General features: G+C 44.8%; 2 protein-coding genes and 1 long non-coding RNA gene across 4 annotated transcripts in view; 2 read left to right on the top strand and 1 right to left on the bottom strand.

Annotated features, from left to right (window-relative positions):
• RNF185 (ring finger protein 185) overlaps positions 1-12,145 on the top strand; it is a 38,290-nt gene extending 26,145 nt beyond the window's left edge. Inside the window, exons 3-7 of the mRNA XM_019426733.2 lie at positions 810-828; positions 2,719-2,831; positions 4,222-4,276; positions 7,601-7,718; positions 9,666-12,145. Coding sequence (XP_019282278.1) covers positions 810-828; positions 2,719-2,831; positions 4,222-4,276; positions 7,601-7,718; positions 9,666-9,763 — 403 coding nt within the window. The 3' untranslated portion in view covers positions 9,764-12,145. The remainder of the gene's footprint in view (positions 1-809; positions 829-2,718; positions 2,832-4,221; positions 4,277-7,600; positions 7,719-9,665) is intronic.
• Positions 9,365-16,255, bottom strand: LOC109253614 (uncharacterized). The gene is made up of 3 exons (XR_002074485.2): positions 16,142-16,255; positions 15,199-15,339; positions 9,365-10,056 (listed from the first exon to the last, which is right to left on the bottom strand). It is a non-coding gene; the product is annotated as an uncharacterized LOC109253614 (long non-coding RNA).
• LIMK2 (LIM domain kinase 2) overlaps positions 16,252-21,417 on the top strand; it is a 59,872-nt gene continuing 54,706 nt past the window's right edge. The window contains exon 1 of one of the 2 annotated variants that reach the window (XM_019426723.2): positions 16,252-16,601. In XM_019426723.2, coding sequence (XP_019282268.1) covers positions 16,267-16,601 — 335 coding nt within the window. In that variant the 5' untranslated portion in view covers positions 16,252-16,266. The remainder of the gene's footprint in view (positions 16,602-21,417) is intronic. The other variant, XM_019426724.2, reaches the window with a different exon arrangement.

Raw genomic sequence — 21,417 nt, 5'->3', positions numbered from 1 at the left:
AATGAATCAAGAGAGAAAAAGTGGAAAATCTGGAGTTAGAGTAACTTTTCCTTCAATTCTGTAAATGTCTTGTTTTGCACCTAGTGCTGGGTGATAGAATAGTCAGGAGGCTTACTTTTTAGTCCTGGTGCTGTAGGTAAGTCATTTCATGTTTCTGAGTTTGGTTTCCTCATTTGAAAAATGAGAGACTGGGCAGCAATTCATTCTAGTGCAACTCATATAAGCTGAAGGTAGCCCTTTCTGCCAAGCAGCATCCCCATGCTTTTTATTACTTAAAGATGTTTTTATAGTAGATTTGAATTTATAAGCTACCTCCTGCCAGCAGAGCACTCAGGGTTGAGGACAGCCTGAAGATTTTGTTAAACCAGATTTAGAGTCACACATTGTGAGACTTAGGTATGCATGTATATATGAGAATGCCTCCATGAATTTTTTTCTGTACAAAGGGTCTTTAGCTTTTATTGGATTCCTTCAGATGCCACAACCTCTCAAAGGTTGACTTGTAGAGAAGCTGAGTCTGGGATGGTCTGGGACCTGGAGGTCCTTCACAAGTAGGATCCCAAGGGTAGAGACTGGGGTCTTGTCTGTATTGCCTCATTTTTCCTGTGATTTTAGCCCAATCTTTTCTAATTTCTGATACTAGTGATTCCCCACAGACACTCGGTGGGATTGCAGTACTCCACAGTTCCACCTTGTGTCCCAGTTTTAAACTCCTCCCACCCTCAGTGTCTCTGCTAATGAAAGCATTTTTCTCTCTTTACCCCCATTCTCTTTCTCCTTGATGACTGGTGCCCTGGGGACTCTGGCAGTTGGCCATGTTTACATCAGGTAAGATGCATTTCATTTTACTTTGTCTTTCATCAGCTGTGGTTGCACAAGACACCCCTAGTCTCAGGAGACTACCGTCAGAAGGTGCAATCTCCCCTGTTTGTGGGTTCATTTGCTTGCTTTACCCCCAACCCTCTTTATACATCTGCCTACCGATGAGCACTTGGTGAAACAGAGGTCAGTGGAGTACCTGGGATGGTCCTGACTGTACTGATGGCCTTTGTGGCCTTGGCAGGCCACCACCTCTCTGGTTCACAATTTTCCATCTGTAGATTGGGTTGGATTTGATAGTATGTTAGGTGTTTATTTTTGAGATTCGGCCTCTACAAAAAGTATTTCCTACATATCAACTATGAAAATGTTAGAAAGAGAGAAATTTTTTTGGTCTCAACGGAGAGCTTTTGTGAGAGGGGAGAAAATCTGTTTTCCTAGCTTCAGATGATTATGAAAACCAGTTAGTAAGTATTCATCAAGACCCAGCCACATGCTTGGTGACGCAGAGCAGGGCCTGGCATTTACAACTGGCTGTGGATGATTACTGTGTGCTGACTGTCCCCGTGGTTGTTGGCAGAACCCCATAGTAGTAGGTGGCTTGGGAACATTGGGGGAAGACAGAAGTTCCAGACCTCTAGAGCCCTCAGAATTCAGGTAGGAGGAAGGAGCGGGGGAAACAAGAGAGGGATTCCCACTATGTTCAGAGCTGTGCATTCTGACTCCAGTGGAACCTGGTAGAACATGTCTTCTGTAAATTTATAAAGAGCACATAACACATAAGTTTTGAAGCTTTCAACAGTAAGATAAAGGAAGTGGAATATAAAATCTCTAAATGCTTTCTCCTTGGCCCCAAAATCTTAGATTCACATTTATATAATAAACTTTATATCATTGGATCTAAAGATACAATTTATGTTCTAAGATAAATTCTGAGAAAATATATATGTATTAAATTATTTAATGTCGGGGCGCCTGGGTGGCTCAGTCGGTTGAGCGTCTGAGTTTGGCTCAGGTCATGATCTCACGGTCCATGAGTTCGAGCCCCGCGTCAGGCTCTGTGCTGACCGCTCAGAGCCTGGAGCCTGTTTCGGATTCTGTGTCTCCCTCTCTCTCTGACCCTCCCCCATTCATGCTCTGTCTCTCTCTGTCTCAAAAATAAATAAACATTAAAAAAAAATTTTTTTTTAAATAAATAAATTATTTAATGTCTACGAAGACACTACAGATAACATGTTCTTATCATTTTTATTTGTTTTAGAGAAGGTTAAGCAAAATGCTTTATAACTAGTGAAAGAGCCTGGGAAACCCAAAATAGAATTCTAGTGTTTTTAGTATTGAAAGAAGTAGTTGAGTGCAAAAATCAATGAAAGTACATTAAAAAACAGCAAATTTAGATAATAAGCAAAGTCTGTCTTTTAGCACATAGTAAATCACCAGAAAATGGCCAAGTTATGTTCAGATGTTGATGCCTGGGATACAAAGTTGTTGAGGAAATGCTGTAAAAATGAGAAATCACAGAAAAATTTATTTTTTACAGTTGGTCTACTGAGGAATGCAGAGATTTTAAAGCTCGTTATACCAGCTGGGTCAGTCAGACTCCTTGACACAGCTCCAGGCTTGCAGTTCCTTCCTGCTATATTGCTGGGAGCCACTAGAGATCATGATGCATGAGGAAGCCTGTTTAATTTATGATGGTGTTTAAAAGCAATTTTGATTTCACCACTGATAGATACTTATTGAGTGCCAGGAGTAGGAATCAGGAGTTGGGCTCCTTGAAGTGTTCCCTGCTGGTGCTGGTGTTTCCAGTTTGAGGCCTCTGGTCCATGTTGTTCTGACCCTGACTGCTCTGAGGTGGGCTTCTTGCGCCATTCATGCATTTTTCTTTCCTGATTGCAGTGGTTGGAGACCAGACCTAACAGACAGGTGTGTCCAGTTTGCAAAGCTGGCATCAGCAGAGATAAGGTCATCCCCCTCTATGGCAGGGGCAGCACTGGGCAGCAGGACCCCAGGTGAGGCGTCTTACACCCACTCCTTACTTTGGACAGGAATTCTCTTCCATTCAGCACCTTCTCACCCCACCCTTTATTAAGTACTTACCCTCAGTTTTGAGGCACCTAGGATCCAGATGGCAGTCTGTCAGGAAGGGAGGAAGCCCAAGTTGCCACTTATTGGACTGTAATACACTGAGCATCTGCCAGTGGGCAGGCAGTGTGCTAGGCAGCACACAAGGTATTACAATTTTAAGTGTGCAGAGTGCTGTGAAATAGCAGCTTTGGAAGCAGGGTGTCCAGCAGGAGAGTCTGCAAGGAGGGGGTTGCTGCAATAGTGATACATAAAGTATAGAGGGAGGAGGAGACAGGAGGTCTGGAAAGCTTTGCAGAGTTTGAAGTATGTGTGGATCTTCCTACAAACACAAGTTCTGAGAGCTGGTCTCTGTCTGGTGCATGCGTACACACACAGGTATGCACTCACACACCCCGAAGCTCCCCAGCGGTATCTCTTACCTTCTCTTAACCCACCTCACCCCAGCATACCCTGTACCTAGACATACTGGACCTCTCTTAAAGGAACTTACCCTTTCACATTCATGAACCTTTGTATTTGTTTTCCCTTTGCCTCTTCTGCCCTCCCTGGGCCTGCTCAACACCCTCCTCCTCAAGTAATTTCTATCTGTCTTTAATGAGCAGGCCTGAAGTTACCCCCTCCTTGAAGTGACCCTTCTTCCCCACATTAGTTGCTCTCATCCATGCTTCCACCCTAGGTAGTTGATACCTCTATTCAAGAAGTCCCTTCTCATGCTGTATTGTGATTGGTGTATCCCCATTTAAACCATAAGCACCTTAAGAGTAGGGTTTGTCACAGGCTTAGTATTGGTCATATCCTGCCTAGTGCCTAATGGGTAGCAAACCCTTAGTCTAGTATTTTGGGGATGAATGATGGTAGGGACTAAACCCAGAAGCAAAAAGCATAGTGTAGAGTACTTACCAAGGAATAATGGGAGGTAAAGCTGAAGTTAACAGGGCTAGATCAGAGAGACCCTGAATCTCAGCTCTGTTTCGGTTTGGATTTGGGATTTTTAGTATCCATGACCCCTATGTTACACAGGTTCAGAGAGGGTGTCTGGCTAGCGTTCATAACCAGTCTGAGCCAGGCTCTCTGTGAGAGGAGTAGGCTATAGTGCAATATGGTGAACATCTTATACGTGAATTTTCTCCCTGGCTTTCTATACGGTTGAAAAAACCATTGCAAGTAGAACGAAGGTTAGGATTTGGTTTAATTTGGCATAAGTTCGTATGCTAGGCACAGTGGACCTTACCCTGTTGGTGAAGAGCTCCCACTCCATTCAAGAAACAGCTGTAAACATTTTATAATATTTATTTTACAATGTTTCTGTTTCAGAGAGAAGACCCCTCCCCGTCCTCAAGGACAGAGGCCAGAGCCAGAGAACAGAGGGGTGAGGAACATTCTAGGAGAAGCCTCTAGAAATGAGTTCATGGCTTTAGAAGTTTCCATCTTGGCCCTACACTTTTTCTCCTTGATTATAAAAGTAAAGGAAAAATTGTAAAATACATAAAGGAGAAAGAGAAGAAAAAAATCACTTAAAGTCACACCATCCAGAAAAAACTGCTGGAAATATTTTGGTCTATTTTCTATTGTTCTATAAATTTTGTAAATCTCTTCATGTGCATGTATTTATAGATATATTATGTATACATATATTTTATTATTTTTTTTACAATATTTTGCTCCTGTAACTCTTTTTAAAATTTCATTCATTCTGAGTGCCTTCTCTATGCTGGGCATTATTCTAGGCATTGGTGATAGATCAGTGAACATAGCAGAGATAAACTTATGGAGTTTATATCAGAGTGGGAGACTTTTAACGATGTATCTTGAGATTTTACATGTAGTAACATTTTATTTAAAGGCTGTTTAGTATTTAGTTGTATGAACTTAACATTATTTGATCCTTTGTTGAACATTGAACTGTTTTCTTTTTTTTATTTTAAAAATACTCTGATGAACTTATAGATACACTTTTTAGCAGGTTTGTGGTTATTTTACCAGGACAAATTCATAGAAGAATCACTAGCTCAAAAAATTTGCTCATTTAAATCTGATGTTAGTATTAAAATTTTCAGTTAAGGGGCGCCTGGGTGGCTTAGTCGGTTAAGCGTCCGACTTCAGCTCAGGTCACGATCTCACGGTCCGTGAGTTCGAGCCCCGCGTCAGGCTCTGGGCAGATGGCTCAGAGCCTGGAGCCTGTTTCCAATTCTGTGTCTCCCTCTCTCTCTGCCCCTCCCCCGTTCATGCTCTGTCTCTCTCTGTCTCAAAAATAAATAAATGTTAAAAAAAAATTAAAAAAAAATTTTTTTTCAGTTAAAATATTAAATGTTATTATTTTTTTTAATTTTAAAAAATGTTTATTTTTGAGAGAGAGAGAGTGCAGCGGAGGAGGGGCAGAAAGAGAGGGATACACAGAAACCAAAGCAGGTTCCAGGCTCTGAGTGTCAGCACAGAGCCTGACCCGGGGCTCGAACTCCTGAACGGTGGGATCATGACCTGAGCCTGAAGTCAGATGCTTAACGGACTGAGCCACCCAGGCACCCCTAAAGAAATTTTAAAATAAAAATACTTATCCATACTACCAGAACCCCAAAAAAGTATATTTTTATTTCTCTAGATTAAAATATTAAAAGAAAAATTTTGAGGGGAAATACTTATCTATATCTTGTCCACCTACCAGCATATTGTCCTGAGCATACTTGTGACCATAGTGTTCAGTTTTGTCTGATAATTTGGTCACAAGAGTTTTTCATTTCTCCAAAAGAATTAGGATCATAGGTTGTTGGACATACTGACCTAGCGCTACCCCTTGAGTACCATGTAATATCACCTTAACCTTTCCAGGCTCTGTTTCTCAACAGAACTTTGGCTCCTAACCTCAGGAAGCCATAGGCCCTGGCCTTAATTACTGTGGTGCACACCTCCAGCATATACAAGCACCCACAGCCACCAGTGATGCTTTTTGTCTACTTTGCCCCAAGAACATATACCCACCAAATGTAAGGACTTAGGGGATTGTATAGATGTTGCTAAAAGGGAGGCCAGAAGGTCAGTCCTCGGGATTGCACTCAATGAAGTGGTAGTTCCTGATTAAACAGTTGCACTTTTCTGGGTAAGGCAGCCTCGGTCCCAGGAGCCCTCAGACTCAACCATGCCGGGTCTGAATAGGAGGCATTTCTACACTGAGGAGATGGAAAACTGGTTGTTTTTCTTCTCTGTAGATTTGTTCTCTTAGTTTATCTGCTGTTAGGTTTTATAGGTAGTGCCACCCAGCAAGAAGTTTGGAGCTGGATGCCAGGCTGCTCGGTATGGGATAAGGAACAGCCACTTTCATAACTTGCAAAAGACTCACAAATGAAGGCCAGTGAGCTCTTTGTGGAGAGCAGTTGACCCAGTAAATTTTCTTATTATTTTTTAATCATTTGTTCTAAGGATCTACCCAGGGATGTGGGGGAGGAGAGAAAATTTTTGTAAGATGTGCACAATAATTAAGAGCATGGGTTTTCAGATCATATTGACCTAGTTTCCAGTCTAAACTCTACCCCTTTTATAAGCTGTGCAACCTTGGTCAAGGTAAAAAATGGGTTGCTTTTTCACAGTGTTGTAATTCTTACTGAATCTTTTTTTTTTTTTTAAGGTTTATTTATTCTTGAGAGAGAGAGAGAGAGAGACAGAACACAAGCAAGGGAGGGGGAGAGGGAGGGAGACACAGAATCCGAAGCAGGCTCCAGGCTCTGAGCTGTCAGCACAGAGCCTGACATAGGGCTTGAACTCACAAGCCATGAGATCATGACCTGAGCCAAAGTCATATGCTTAACCGACTGAGCCACCTAGGTGCCCCTTTACTGAGTCTTTTCATATGAAAGACGATGCAGTGTAGAACATGTTATGGGGGGAAAGCTGAGGATAATATGCCAAACTGGTAACAGTGTTTATTGGAGAGAGCATGGCCTTGAAATGGTGAATGAAGAGACCTCTGACTTTCTATGTCCACTATTCTTCTAATGTATAAGTTTCTTATAACAAGCATATATACTTTTGTAATCAGAAAAAAAATAAAGTATTTTACATTTTTTAAAATTCTTTGTAAAAATATTAAAAGAAAATTTTGAGGGAAAATACTTACCTGTATCTTGTTCACATACCTACATGTTGTCATGTACTTGTGACCATAGTGTTCAGTTTTGTTTGATAACTTGGTCACAAGAGCTTTTCTGTGTTGCTGCACTATCAACATAATGGTCTTTAGAGAGCATGTATCAAGATTTTGATCATAACCTCCATTGTCGGTTAATTAGGGTTCCACTTTTTTGCTATTACCAATGTGGGTGTACGGATTGTTGCCAATTTTGCTATTATAAAGCATGTAGAAAATTTTACTGACTAGTGTGGGATTCTGGGGAAAAAACTGGCGCTCTAACAACCCTGACTTGCATTAGCAGACTGTTTTACTTTGGACCGGGACCAGGCCTTTCTGGCATTCACAATTCCTTGGCTGGGACTCCTTGAAGGCTAGCGGGGCCAGGGTTCCTTAGGGGAACCTCAGGGTTCCTCTGCCTTGGGGTCTAGATGGGAGGAAAAGATGTCCCTCCCCCTTTGGAAACAGGTGGCAGAGGATAGGGAGGAGAGGCAGGTGCCACCTGCAGGTGACATGTTTGACAGGTGCAGGAGAAATGTATTCGTCCTTCTGAATTGCACTTCTTCCACACAGGGATTTCAAGGATTTGGATTTGGAGATGGTGGCTTCCAGATGTCTTTTGGAATTGGGGCATTTCCCTTTGGGATATTTGCCACAGCATTTAATATAAATGATGGGCGGCCTCCTCCAGGTAAGACCCTATCTCCTTGGTAATCCTGCTTGGAGGCTCCTTGGAATTCATTAGTATGAAGATTACAGATAATTGTCACTGCTTGGAAGTTTAGGCTTTTCAAAATGTGAACTCTTTCCAAATTACTGGTAGTCATAATGATATTGCACACCCGTCAAATATTAGGCATGTTCAAAATATTTGCCATCACAAACCCAGGGGATCCTCACCACGAGCCTGTGTACACCTGTGGGATGGGTGTGCAATTAGCTAGCTCCGTTTCACAAATCAGAAAATGCTCAGTATGTTTCCCAAGACATACTATGTGCCTATAAAATGAAAAAGAATAAAATAATGCCTAGTATACCTAGCTGAAGAAAAGCCTCATCCTGTTCACGTATCCCCCACTTTCACCATTTGGGGGCAGGGAAGAGTGAGGCAACCCACCAGGATTCAGGGCCTCTCTATTCTCTGGCATCTCTGTCCAGCTTCCCTCAGGATACACATGAGGCTGGTCCCACGTCCCATCCCTTTGATAACTCTTTCTAGGTCTGTTACCTGCTACTACCTTTCTCTTTCCAGCCAGCTTAAAGGTACCAGCTGCATTCCATGTAGAACTAGGCAGCAAGGTGGGTACCCTGTACTTTATCCCAATCTGACACCAGAGCCAAGATCCTTACCATGGAATCTGCAGAGGTGCTGAAGTTGGTTGAATTCTGCTTGTACTTATTGGAGCCTCATTTGCGATGGACTCAGTGTATTTGCAGAAGGAACCAGTGTGTGGTTCCTGGCCAGAAGCTTATGCTCTTAGGGACAGAAACCTACTCCTGGGTCATCCCAGTTTTCTTTGGCCTTTACCCTGATGCTTGGCATATAGCAGGCAATCAGTAAGTCTTTGTTGACTGCCTGCCTGCATGAATCATCAGAGCACCTGTCTGGGGAATAGTATAGCACCAAGAAATCTTGGAATGCCCTTTGTACCTCCTTCACCTCAAAGGTTTCTCCTTCATTTACATATTTTCTCAAAGGAAGGAGACCCCACAGGGCAGGGTGTACCCTTCCCTGAAGGAGGAACAGGGCCCTGTAGAGGCAGTAAGAACCTGCTTGGCAGCTTCCTTCCCTTCTTCCTGGTCCAGGGCTCAACCTGAGTTCCTCAGTTAAAGAGAGCTCTATAGCCAGACTAGACTGATCCAGAGATCACTTTATCCCCATGCTACAATCACAGTTTTCCTTTATCATGTTTGATATGTTTGCCCATCCTGGATTGGTTTTCGTACACTCATTCCCCCAAAGTCTGGACAGGGAGCCCTACATAGCTTTTCTCAAAGCAGGGAGGAGTGGAGGCCCAGTTCTGTCCCTAGTTTGCTGTATGATAGAAGAGACAAGCCATTTTGCCTTGTCTGGGCCCTAGTTCTATCCTCTAGAAAAGGAAGGCACTCTGTGTGGGGCTAAGACCCCTCCATGCTCAACAGTGCCAGAATCTAGAGACTCTGTGACTCAAGGCAGCATGCAGAGAGGCTGAGAGCATGACTGGGGCTCTGCCACTAACTTGTGAACTTTGTGATCTTGGGCAGGTCACCTCATACCTGTGCTTCAGTTTCTACTTACACAAAATGGGAATAATAATACCCAGCAAGGTGTGTGTACAAAACACTTAGCACACAGAAGAGGCTTAACAGCAGCTTTTCTTTTATTATTTCCTCCAAGAGCTTCCTGTTTTATGTACATCTGCAGACCAGACTCTCTTAGGATAAATTGGAGACCTTGTCCTCATTGTTGTATTATTCCACATATCTTCAGAATTCAAGTTTTGTTTTGCCTGATGTTATTTGGGGTTTGGAAATCTTTTTAGTGTGCAGAGTTCTGTTCTAAAGAGATGAAGATTGATGTTCTCAATTCTGGCCCAGACAGGCAGTGCACACAGCTGCAGTGTTCTGACAGCCTCTCTTCTCCCTCCTTTCTCTCCAGCTGTCCCTGGAACACCCCAGTATGTGGATGAGCAGTTCCTATCACGCCTCTTCCTGTTTGTGGCCCTGGTGATCATGTTCTGGCTGTTGATTGCCTAATGCTGGGTCCCAGCCTATATCCATGGCAGGGCCTCTGGACTGGTGACATGCCACACCCACTCTCTATGTTTGGCTCCCTGGCTAATCCTGACCCCTGGAATCGGTGGGGTCAGTAACACATCAAGGAGTTTTGCTTCTCCATCAGAGCTTTGGGACTCAAGACCTGTTGTCAAGGACTCTGGAGTATGGCCACTGCTGTAAACACCCTGCTGTAACCTCAGTCTTGGCATTGAGTCGTCTCTCATGAGTTACACCATGAAGTCCTGTTCCAACCAGCTTAGCAGGTCCTGACTCTGCACAGGGAAGAGGCAGGAAAAGAGAAATTGTCAGTACAATTTTACCTGAATTTAATATTACAAAAACAAAGGGATGAACCAAATAGAAACTTTCTTTCATCTCTTTAAATACCCCTTGGTAAGTGGCTTCCAAAATCAGTGGGACTCCCCATATAGTGAGGCTCCAGATCCCAGTGCTACTGTGTTCTATTTCCTCCTCCTCCTTAGCAGAAATGCAAGAAATTGTTGTCCTATAAAGATCATAATTGCAGCATCTAAAGCTGGAGTCACTTCATGAATTCACCAGAGAGCCAAAGATCTTTCATTGGCTCTGGGCCATGCTCAGTCTCTGGCTCCAGAGAGTGGCTTGAATGACCTCCTGGTTTCCTGGTGTGTATTATCCCCAGAGACATGTGGTTTCACTCACAGATTTCCCATCCTCTCTCCCCCCAAAAATACGTGCATCTGCGCCTCTCTGCCAGAGGACACACAGCCGAGACTGCTGCTGAAGCCAGGACTGCGCATTAGGAAAGACCTGCCATTGAGACTCTGATGGGATTTGGAGCTCTGATGTAGGAACTGAACAAGCAGCCCTTTCCCCAAGCCTACAAAAGCTCCAAGTGCGTCCTCTCAGACCCACCCAACGGGAACTGGGGGCTTTGTCAAGTCAGCGCATGTTGAAGACCATCTTCCCCAGAAGCCAAATTGTCCTTTATGAAGAAGCAGGAGTGGGGAGATCCGCATAGGACCCTGATTTGGGTATGGCTTGGTGGATACCCCTGAAAACTCCTTGTATGTGTACTAAAACCAGGGAATCATGCAACTGTGGAGCAGGCAGCCCTTGATGATTTTTAATGCCAGACAGCAGGGCCTAGAGAGCCTCAGCACGATGACATGGTGTGGTTTTCCCCAGGAAATTTCCAGGGGAGTCATTTTCCCAAGCCCTTGACTTGTTTTTCTAGTTCACAAACTTTTTCCTCAGAATCTGATTGAGGGAGTGGTTCCAGGCAGGAGGACAGTTCACTTGTGGAATGGTTCTCACTCTCCTGGTCAGGCCTTTTCCTAGAAACTCAGCCTCTTCCAGGAGATCCCAGGGGTCGTGGAAGATGGACTTCCTCTGGGGGCCTCTCTGTCACTTTACCAGTCCACATTGCACCTGGCTCACCCCTAGCCATAGCCAATAAGTGGTAGAAAGCCCCACCTAGTGCTTTTTTCCAGCTGTGGCTCTGCATAGCATGTGGAAACCAAGACCTTGAGGAAGACAGGGGAAGTCCTCCTCTCCTGTCCACAGCCCCCACCCCTTCCCTTCTGTACCTGTCAATGCCAGAGTTCAGTGTTTAATCAGACAAAACGTTAAGTGTTGAAAAGGTGGTTCATTTGCCGAATCCATTTGGTAGGACTAAGCTACCAGCTTTACAGTGTCCCTGATGGATTTTAAACATTCTTGGGACACCCACTCAAGAGTGCTCTTTTTATCACCTCCTGGAAATCCCAAAAGTCAGAGGGACCCCAACCTCTCAGCACAGGTGAATTGGTGAGATTGCTCAGTGCAGTAGCCCCACCTAGTGGTGAGAGAGAGGACTTCAGATAGATGGGCCCAACAGAAATGGGTTTCCAGAAGAAAAGTTAAAAAAGGGTTGTGGGTAGGAAGACAAATTATTGGGACTCTTTGACGAAGTAGAGTGAGCCCAGGAGAACTTCACCAGCAAAGGCATCCCAGGAACCTGTGAGCAAAGCCAGGTTGGCCATATACCCTTTGATTTTGAACCTTCTAGGCCCCCCACTCACCCTCTACTGGGAGCTGGGGCAGGAGAGCCAACTTGGGACTGCTGGCTCAGCCCCAACAGGAAACCCCCTTCCCACCACCCCTCTGCAGGCTCACCACCTTGCCCCTCTGCCAAGGCAGTTTTCGTTTCTTTTGTGTGTTTTCTGTGTTGGCGTCCAGCCCGCCCCCCCCCCCCCACCCCTGCCCCCTTTGTGGATTAGGACCAGGTCCCGACTGCAGTCAGAAAATGACACCATGTAAAGTGGCACATCTTGACCAGTCACTAATTTTCACTGTTGTGAAAGTGATTTGATTTAGAATTAAACAAATGGTTTTACATTACTGTGAGCTGTGGACTTGTCTGTGTAATTGGGGGGGGGGGGAGCGTGAATGGGTTGGGGAGTAATCACACTGATTTGGCCTCTGGGAAACACTTCTGCATACGTGGGAATGTCACAATGAGGAGCAGTCTTCAGGTAGCCATCGATAATTAGGGATGAGAAGCACAGGCTAGAGGACTGGCTGCATATACAGTCCTACCCAAGATGTAACCTGACAGCCCCAGTCCTGACAAGTGTATGGAATTCCTAAGCTTAAGGCTACCACAATGGAGCTTAGCTTGTGGACAATCAGAACCTTGAGGACAATCACAGGTTATTCACATGCTCTGCAACAGGGCAGATGGGACCCTGGCCAAGCCCTCTACCTGGAGCAGTGGATGTACAGCTCCCTAAGGTTCCTCAGTAGCAGAGTATGAGATGGAAGATAGGTTACAGACCTGGCCTCGCCTCAGGCTCCACCCCCACCCCCCCCCCCCCCCCCACACACACACACTAGAGCTACAAGGTCATCCCTCTGAAAAGGTCTCTTTTCTCCCTCTCTTCCACTTTGACCTAAGGCTTTAATCAAGTTGAACAGCACTAAGATATGATAGGAAATGCAAAGATCAGGGATCTCCAAGAACTCATAAGCCCAATAAGAGATGGAAAACAAAACATGCACTGAAGTAGAATAGGACAGTAAAGCCTCTACATACCTATGACCCAACCCCAATAACCATCAATTCCTGTCCAATCCTGTTTTGTCCCCACCCTCATACTGCTCCCTTTCTCTTGCCTGGACTATTTTGAAGCAAATCCTAGTCCTATGCCATCTATTAAGTATTTCAAATATGCATCTCAAGGATTTTCAAAAACAACCAAAATACTATTTTATGTACCTGAAAAAATTAACAATAATTCCTTAATGTCATCATATATCCAATCATTGATCAAATTTTCCTAGTTGTCTCAACTTTTTTGTTCAGTTTGCTTGCATTAAGATCCAAATCAGATCCATATCTTGCTATTGGAGGTCTCCTAAGTCTCTTACTACATCCATAGGTTCCTCTTTTCTTACTTCTGCAGTTTACATGTTTTTTTTAATTTAATGTTTATTTATCTTTGAAAGCGAGACAGAGTGCAAGTGGGGGAGGAGCAGAGAGAGCGGGAAACATAGAATCTGAAGCAGGCTCCAGGCTCTGAGTTGTCAACACAGAGCCCAACACAGGGCTGAAACCCATGAACTGTGAGATCATGACCTGAGCCGAAGTCGGATACTTAACCAACTGAACCACCCAGGCACCCCGCAGTTTATCTGTCATTTGTCCTATTGAGTTTCCCACAGCTTCAGTTTTGCTATATGCATCACTGTGGTGTTAATAAGCTCCTCTTACTCTTGTATTTCCTGTAAATTGTTAAATCCAGAAGCTTGACCAGGTTCAGGCTTGGGTATTTAGTAAGACTATGTCATAAATGGTACTATATACCTCTTGTTGCATCATTTCACGAGGCACATGATGCCTGGCAGTCCCTTTTTGTGATGTTAGCAGCCCTTACTGATCATTGTCTAAAACAGGACTTTCTGCCATGATGGAGATGTTCTCTATCTGGACTGTCCAACGCAGTAACCACTAGGCACATGTGGCTAGCAAGCACATGAAATGTGGCTAGTGGACTGAGGAACTTAATTTTAAGTTCTATTTCATTTTAACTGACATAGCCACATGTGCTAATGGCTATTGTATCAGTGCAGATTTAGATTAGTTCACAGGGTTTGCAAAACGATATAATTGAAGATAATGTGGTAAGCATTTAGAAACAAGAATAGGGTAGAATAGGTAGAAAGGGGCAACAAAATTACAAAGAACACGGAGGGAAATGGTAGAGTGGTACAAGGGCAGAATGTATTCTGGAAAAACAGTTCTGGAGTGAAGGGAGTAGGAGAAAAGCCTGCAAAGTGAGATGTAGTTCACTCATGAGGGCCTGGTTTAGCCTTTGTTTTGTTGGCAACAGGGAGCTATTGAAGGTTTTTGAGCAGATACATAATTCTGGAGGATTAATCAGTTGCTCTTGGATGGGACTGATTCTAGGAGTGGAGAGACTAGAGGCCAAAGACAGGCTCAATTTGATGAAAGTATAGGTGACAATCGGAAGGTGTAGCTGGGAATCAGTAGACCCGTTCCCTCAGGATGGCAGAGTCAGAACCTTCAGGTGTTTTTCAGTGTCCAGGTTCCCATTTCTATAGGTCCAAAGAGTTGATTGTCAGTCAGCAGGATCTGGCCTTAGGGACTGACCAAACTATGGTGGGGTAATCAAAGTGTGAACGGGTGACTTGGGTGCTAGAAACTCACATCTTCTCCCTACCCAGGATTTTCTGTCTTCCAGAAATCCCCCTGGAGTTCACAAGTGACCTTGGAATATTCTTTGGGCCTATACTGGAAAGATATCTTTTGGTTATACATTTCTACAGATTGCTATTTTCTTTCTTTACATTTCAATTTGCATTTCTCAAGAGTTACCTAAACTTCCCTGGAAGGAACTTGGGGGAGTTGGTTATCCCCCTACTCCCTGCTAGTGAACACCATGAGGCTGGAGGTGGGAAAGAAGTGGAAAGAGAGAGGATAAGGAGGGAGAAAAGACAGACCTGGGTGCCTTGCTGTGGGGCTGAGGGAGAGGGAAGACAAACAGGGGTCTTGGTTCCAAAGCTTCCAGTGCCTGTGTGCCTGGCAAAATACAGCATTACCTCTTTGCATGTGTAGGGTGAATAAAATCCCTGCTCCCTTTTTGCCTACCATGAGGTGGCTTGTCAGAGTCCCCTGGATCCCTGCCACTTTAATTCAACACACAATCCTGTAGTTGCTATAATCAGACCAGAAATTCTTCAGAAACTGTAAAGCCAACCGCTGGAGGGTTCCCAGGAATTACCGGAAGTCAGGCACATCCCCTCCCCCACCCCCTCAGCACTTTCTCTATACTCAGGATTTCAGGAGCCACCTGCCACACCCAGAGGAGAAACGTCTGACCTGCTTCCTATTTGGATTACACAGGTCAGGAAGAAAAGAGAATTGTGCCCACCTTTGCTTATTGGAGTGCTGGAGCCAGACAGCAGCAGAGTTGAACTTTGTCTTTAGCGGGGGTGTCATGATCCATTTCCTTGGGCCCCATTCCTGCCTCTTCCTGGTCATTTGGACACTTTTCCCATGACCTAAATCCAGTCTAAGGAAATGACAGTCGCCAAACACGCATCACAGGAGAATCAGATGGGAAGGACTGCAGGGTCCTGCTGATGCAGCCCACCCTTTGTCACATGGAGGACCCCAATTCCCTCCCAAACCCAGTGAAAGAAAGTGGTTCTCAAGGCCCCTCAGCCAGCTAGCAGCTGCCAGGAACCAGCCTGCTGTTCTAACTCCTTGTCCAGGGCTCTCTCCTCCACAAAGAAGAGCCAGCAGAGCAAATCCAGTCTACAAGTGTGTTCCTTTTAGTCTACATGGCATTTTTAGAACTTCTGAATATTACCAACATTTTAAAAAGTGGGAAATTTCACCTAAATACCTGGAGTTTGGGCTTGTCTTGAAAATTTGGAAGATCTGGTGTGCTGCATTTATTTATATACCTGTTTGGCCCCGATAAGAATCTGCCCCTAGAATGCTGGTTGCACCACCTTCACACCATCTTTGACCTAGAGATTATCTACTAAGTGCCAGCTTACTCACAGTGGGGGCAGATAAGTGGCTTCTTTGAGCTGGAAGCCTAAGAAAAGTCCACTCTAAATCCCCAAAGTTATTTGTGGAGTAGCTTCTCCATATTCATATTCCTTTTTTTTTTTTTTTAAGATTTTTATTTTTAAGCAATCTCTACACCCAACACGGAGCTCGAATTTACAACCCCAAGATCAAGAATGGAATGCTCTAATGACTGAGCCAGACAGGCGCCCCTCCATATTCATATTCTTGGTCTTAAACACTCTACTAGAAAGAGCTTTTGCCTGGGAGTTAGGCGACCTGGGTTCCCATCTCACCTCTGCTCCTAGTGAGCTGAGCCATTTTGAGGTAATAGAACTTCTTTCCTCGGGTCCTCAGCTGCCCCCATCTGTAAAATGGGCTGAGGATCTCCTGTTGAGACCTCCCAGGAGTCCCGGGGACTATGCTGACAAACCACCTCACGGCCGCGGACAATCACCCTTACCAGCCCAGGCACTCAACAAAAGGCGTCGCTCTCTCTGGGAGGCACCAGGGCCCCCACAGAGCCCGAGTCAGGGGGCGTGGCCTGGCGTCAGCGGGGCGGGGCGTCGGCGGGCGGGCCCCCGTGCCAGGTGCGGTTTGGTCCTCCCCGGGCGCCGTAGGCGGTGCATCCAGCTTGCGCCGGGGGGCCGCGGTCCTCCCGCGCCTGAGGCGGCTGCGAGAGTTGAGAGGAGTTGCTGTAGTCCCCACCACCTCCTCCCCATTTCCGCGTCCCCGGAACCATGGCCGCGCAGTCGGGTAAGGAAGGGCCGCGCCGTTCTGTTCCGCCGTTATCTCGGAAGCCCGGGCCCAGGACGCCTGAAGGGAGCTGGTAGCTCCCTTCGGGAGTTTCGGGCTGAGTGGACCCCCATGGACCCCGGCACTTTAGCAGGAGAACTGGGGAAGTGAGCACAACGCTCCCCGAGGACTCGGAGGTTGTGGGGCTTCGGGAATTGGGGGGCCGAAGACAGAAGGATGCGAGGGATATGCGGGTTGGGCTGCTGAGGGTTGAGGTCCCTCGAGGAAGGGATGCTGGGCTCTGTGAGGGAACCAGCTTTTTTTTTGTGAATCTGGCGGCCGCAGGTCCCCAAATGAAAACTTTCTAAGGGGGCGCCTGGGTGGCGCAGTCGGTTAAGCCTCCGACTCTGGGTTTTGGCTCAAGTCATGTTCTCACGGTTGGGGAGTTTGAGCCCCGCATTGAGCTCTGCGCTGACTGTGCCGAGCCTGCTCGGGGTTCATATTCTTACTCTCTCTCTCTCTCTCTCTCTCTCTCTCTGTCTCTCTCACTCAAAATAAATAAATCAAAAACTTAAAAAAAAAATAAAATTCTTTCTAAGAAAGCTGGGGCCTGAGTTCTCTTGGAGTGAGGGCTTTGTGGAATATGGAGAGTAAGGAAGGGATTCTCAGGGTTTGGGCCAGTTATATGGGGATGGAGAGTTACCCTGGGTTCTGGGTTTTCTGTGGGAAATGAGGATAGTTGTGACTTCTGACCGGATCCAGGGCGTCTCACGGGTATCTTGGTGCCTGTGATCTTAGGCAGGTCTTAGGGCTCTTTGCAGGAAGCTGGGAGTGTGGGCTCCCTTGGGGTTTAGGACACGGATTAGGGGTTAGGGAGAGAGTGAAGCATTCTTCCGGGGGAAGGTAGGCCACTTCGGGTTCTGGACCCTCCATGGGAGCTGGGTCTTCCCTTGGCCTCTCTGAGACAGGAGAAGAATGTGGCCAAACGCCTCTTAGAGCGAAGAGTTGTCCAAAGGTAAAGGGTAGCTTCAGAGTTAGATTAGCTGAGCCTACAGCCCCCTCTCGGTCACCTCACGCACTACCCTGCAGCTTCCTGCCCTCCTGGCCTGTCCCCCTGCACTAGGACTTTCTGTTGCCTCTGTTTCCCAGCCACCTGTGTGGGAGGCCCAGCCTCTAGGTCGACCAGGGTCAGCATCCAGAAGCTTTCTAGAGGTGACAGAAGGGAATGGTGGAGGGAGGGAGGCTGTCTTGGATATCTGCCCCCATTTCCTGGCTTTCAGCCTGTGGACAGTCACTTCCTCCATCCTGAATACAAGGACCAGGCCACCAATGGGTCATTTCCTTACCATGGAAGCTTGGGATTTTTCTCTTCATTCTGGATAATAGGCTTCTGGAGAAGACTAGGAGTAAAAATGTTCCCTGTCCCTTTCTCTCTGATTTTTTTTTTTTTTTAAGCTTCCAGAGTTTTTCAGTTCAAATGATTTCCAGTGACTTTTTTTCTAACCTCCATGTATGTCAGTTACCTGTCTCGAACCTTGATTCTCAGAAACTTGTAAAAGATCTTAGAGTGCAATAAGTGTTTATTAGATTTCTCTGAGTGAACCAAAAAGCTTTGTAGAGGCATTAAAGTGTCTAGGTGTATTAGTTTAGACATTTGTCCATTAGAATATCTGTGGGATACTTTTGTGCTTATGCAAGCACTGAGTAGTATAATGATGAACAAAATGGATACAGTCCTTGCCTTTGTGGTGGATACAGCCTTAGAGACGGATAGTAAATAATTGAGGTAATAATAGAAATAAATGCTATAATAGTTTGAGATAAACAGTGGAAGTAAGTGCTGTAAGAGTACACCACGGGTGAGGAGAGTGGCAAGAAGACACTTTTCTTTTAAAAAGCAAGTTTATGCTGATCCTTGAGAATAAGTAGAGAGTAAGTCCAGCAAAGAAAGGGCAAAGAACATTCCAGGTAGATGGAGCAGCATTAAAAGGTGCCTATGAAGAGCTGTGAGTAGGCCAATATGTCTTTTTTTATGGATGGGGAGACTAAGGCTCAGAAATGACTTGTTCAAGGTTGTACGGCCAAGTAAATGGCGGTGATCAGAATTCATATTTTCCAACTTCAAATTCAGTGCTTTGTCCTCTCACAAACACCAGAATTCTTTATTATCACAAACATTAGAATGAGATTATCCTGTGGAGTCAGAAGGAAGTGGGGCTTAAACTTTTACTTGTTCTGTCCGAACTGTTCCAAGACAACTCAGATTCCTGTGTAACGGGAGAATCAACAACAAAGAAACCAAATATTTACTGAGTACTGTGATGTCTAAGGCACTGGGCTGGGCCAAGTTTTACCTCTTATAAATTTTAACAGATGCTAGAGCCAGGAGAGACTTGATAATGTTACTCTCCTTGTTTCATGTATGAAGAAACTGAGGCCCAGGGGGAAAAATGGATTTGTCTAGGGTCACTCAACTAATGGTAGAGTCAGAACTAAACTAGGATTTCTCCTCCAGTGCTCTTTCCAATTTTCCAGGCTACTTGAGACATAGCACATAATAAGTCCTTCATAAATATTTGTAGAAATGGATAATATGTGGTTTGTGCCTTTGAGAAATTCACTGTCAGTTGAGAGTAATTAAGAAAAAAATGGGCAAATCAGGACAGATTTTTAGAAGGCCTGTGTGTGATAACATTATGGAATTTAAAAGATGTTGGAGAACTCTATTCATGCATCCATTCCACAAATATATATTGAATTCATATTATGTGCCAGGCACTTCTAGGCCCTGGGGGAAACAACAGGAAACAAAACAGACCAAATCCCTTCCCTAACAGAGTATGTGTATATGTTCTTTTTTTTTTTTTTAAAGTATTTATTTATTTTGGGGAGAGCGCAAGTGGTGGAGGGGAAGAGAGAGAGGTGGACAGAGGATCTGAAGTGGGCTCTGCGCTGACCGGCTGACAGCAGCAAGCCCAATGTGGGGGTCTAAATCACTAATGGAACTGTGAGATCACAACCTGAGCCAAAGTGGGACACTCAACTAACTAAGCCATCAACGTACCCCCTCAGAGTGTGTATTCTGATGGAAGAGATAGACAGTATGTAAATATTATGAATATCAAACATCAGGGATAAATCCTCTGAAGAAAAATAAAGTAGGATAAAGTCATAGGAACAGTTGGAGGTCAGGGAAGGGTAGCCTCCCTGATTAATGACATCGAAGCAGAGAAATGAAGGAAGGGAGTAAGCCATTTGGATATCTGAGGGAAGAACATTTCAGGTGTCGGGAATAGAAGGGAATGAGCAAAGGCCCTGAGCCCGGAATGTACTTGGCATGTTTGAACAACAGCAAGGTGTCCAGGGTGGCTACCAGATTTGGTCAGGAGATACTTCTAGGAGGTAAAATTTGAGAAGTCTTGGGTAGATTAAAAGTGGTGGGGGTGAGGGTGCAGTATGATATCCTGGTAGGGAAGAAACTGGAAGTAGGAAGCATAGCTGGGCAAGTTTCAAGGTTCTCAAAAGGGATGGTGAATTGATATGGGTGATAGAGGCAAGAATGGAGAAATGGGGCAGTTACAGGAAGTGAAAGATAAAGCTGAGAGGGTAGGTAAAGCCAGACTGCGGAGGGTTTAATGCTAGATTTGTGGAATTTTTCAGACTACAGTAGAGACCATAGGTTTAGAGGCAGAGAACATGATGATGTGTGTATTTTGTGTGTATCAATTTGGCATTGGTGGGCATGATAGATTGGACAAGAGTAAGGAAGGCACCAATCTGGGGGTGATACAGTGGGCCCTGAGGTGGAGTGTTAGTGATAGGAATGGAGAAGAGGGCATTGACCACAGGAATTACCTGCAACCTGGAAGGGCTAGGGTTCAGGGGCATATTAGGAACAGATGCAGGATCAGTTTGTGTGTATGCAGGATCAGTTTGGCATTTCAGTGAGAGGACCTAGAGCTCTAGCATTCTCTTACAAGCCTATCTTCCTTCTCACGGTTGACTTTGTTTATATAGTAGCAAGAATTAGACTCTTTTACCTATTAATCTATACCCAACAGTAGCTAGAACATGAAACCATTGCCGAGTTCTCTTAGAATATACTTTGATCATCCACCCTGGCATTCTATGTCAAGTCTTTCTGCCTGTAATTTCCTTTTCCTAGGGAAGAAAATCTAAATATAAAGACATAGACTTTGGAGTTAGCAGACCTGTGGTCTAAACTCAGATCTAATACTTGTTAATTGAGCATTTCAATTTTCTCTTCATAAAATGGGAACAATAATGATCCTTCAATACTAGTCTTCATCTTATAGGATCTTTATATTTGATTAGTTCATGTTTGCATAGTGCTTAGAACACCACCAGGCACATTGTAAGGACTCAAAGTAGTTAATTTTTTTCCCTCTATCTTTGACAATGAGTAGAGAACTACTGTTTGGGAATGTATTAATTGGTTAACCAGTTCTCTGATAAGAAAATGCCTATTCATTCACAGCTAAGTAGACTTATGGTTGGAAGTGAGAACCTGAGTGCTGGAAAGCCACAGGAACCATCTGTCTCACTTGTTTCTCTACCAAGTATCCTATTACCCTACTAAGTTTGCCCTGCTCCCAGCAACTGGTTTGTCCCTCTCTGACGTGTTATTTCTGTACATATCCCCTTGTCTCTGTCACCTGCATGAGTACTCACCAAGGGCCCCAGAAGTTCATGACATAGTCTTTGTCTTGCACATGGGCACGTAGAAAAAATTTGCTGAATTTGTTTTGAAAATGTTCCCTTCAGATTTTAGAGGTTAGTGTAATTCAACTCAACCTTTTCCCTTGCCAACCCCCTA

This window comes from Panthera pardus, unplaced genomic scaffold (genome assembly GCF_024362965.1).
Source record: "Panthera pardus isolate Hobbes unplaced genomic scaffold, ASM2436296v1 HiC_scaffold_15, whole genome shotgun sequence".
Taxonomy (NCBI): Eukaryota; Metazoa; Chordata; class Mammalia; order Carnivora; family Felidae; genus Panthera; species Panthera pardus.
This window is presented reverse-complemented; position numbering and strand designations above follow the sequence as displayed.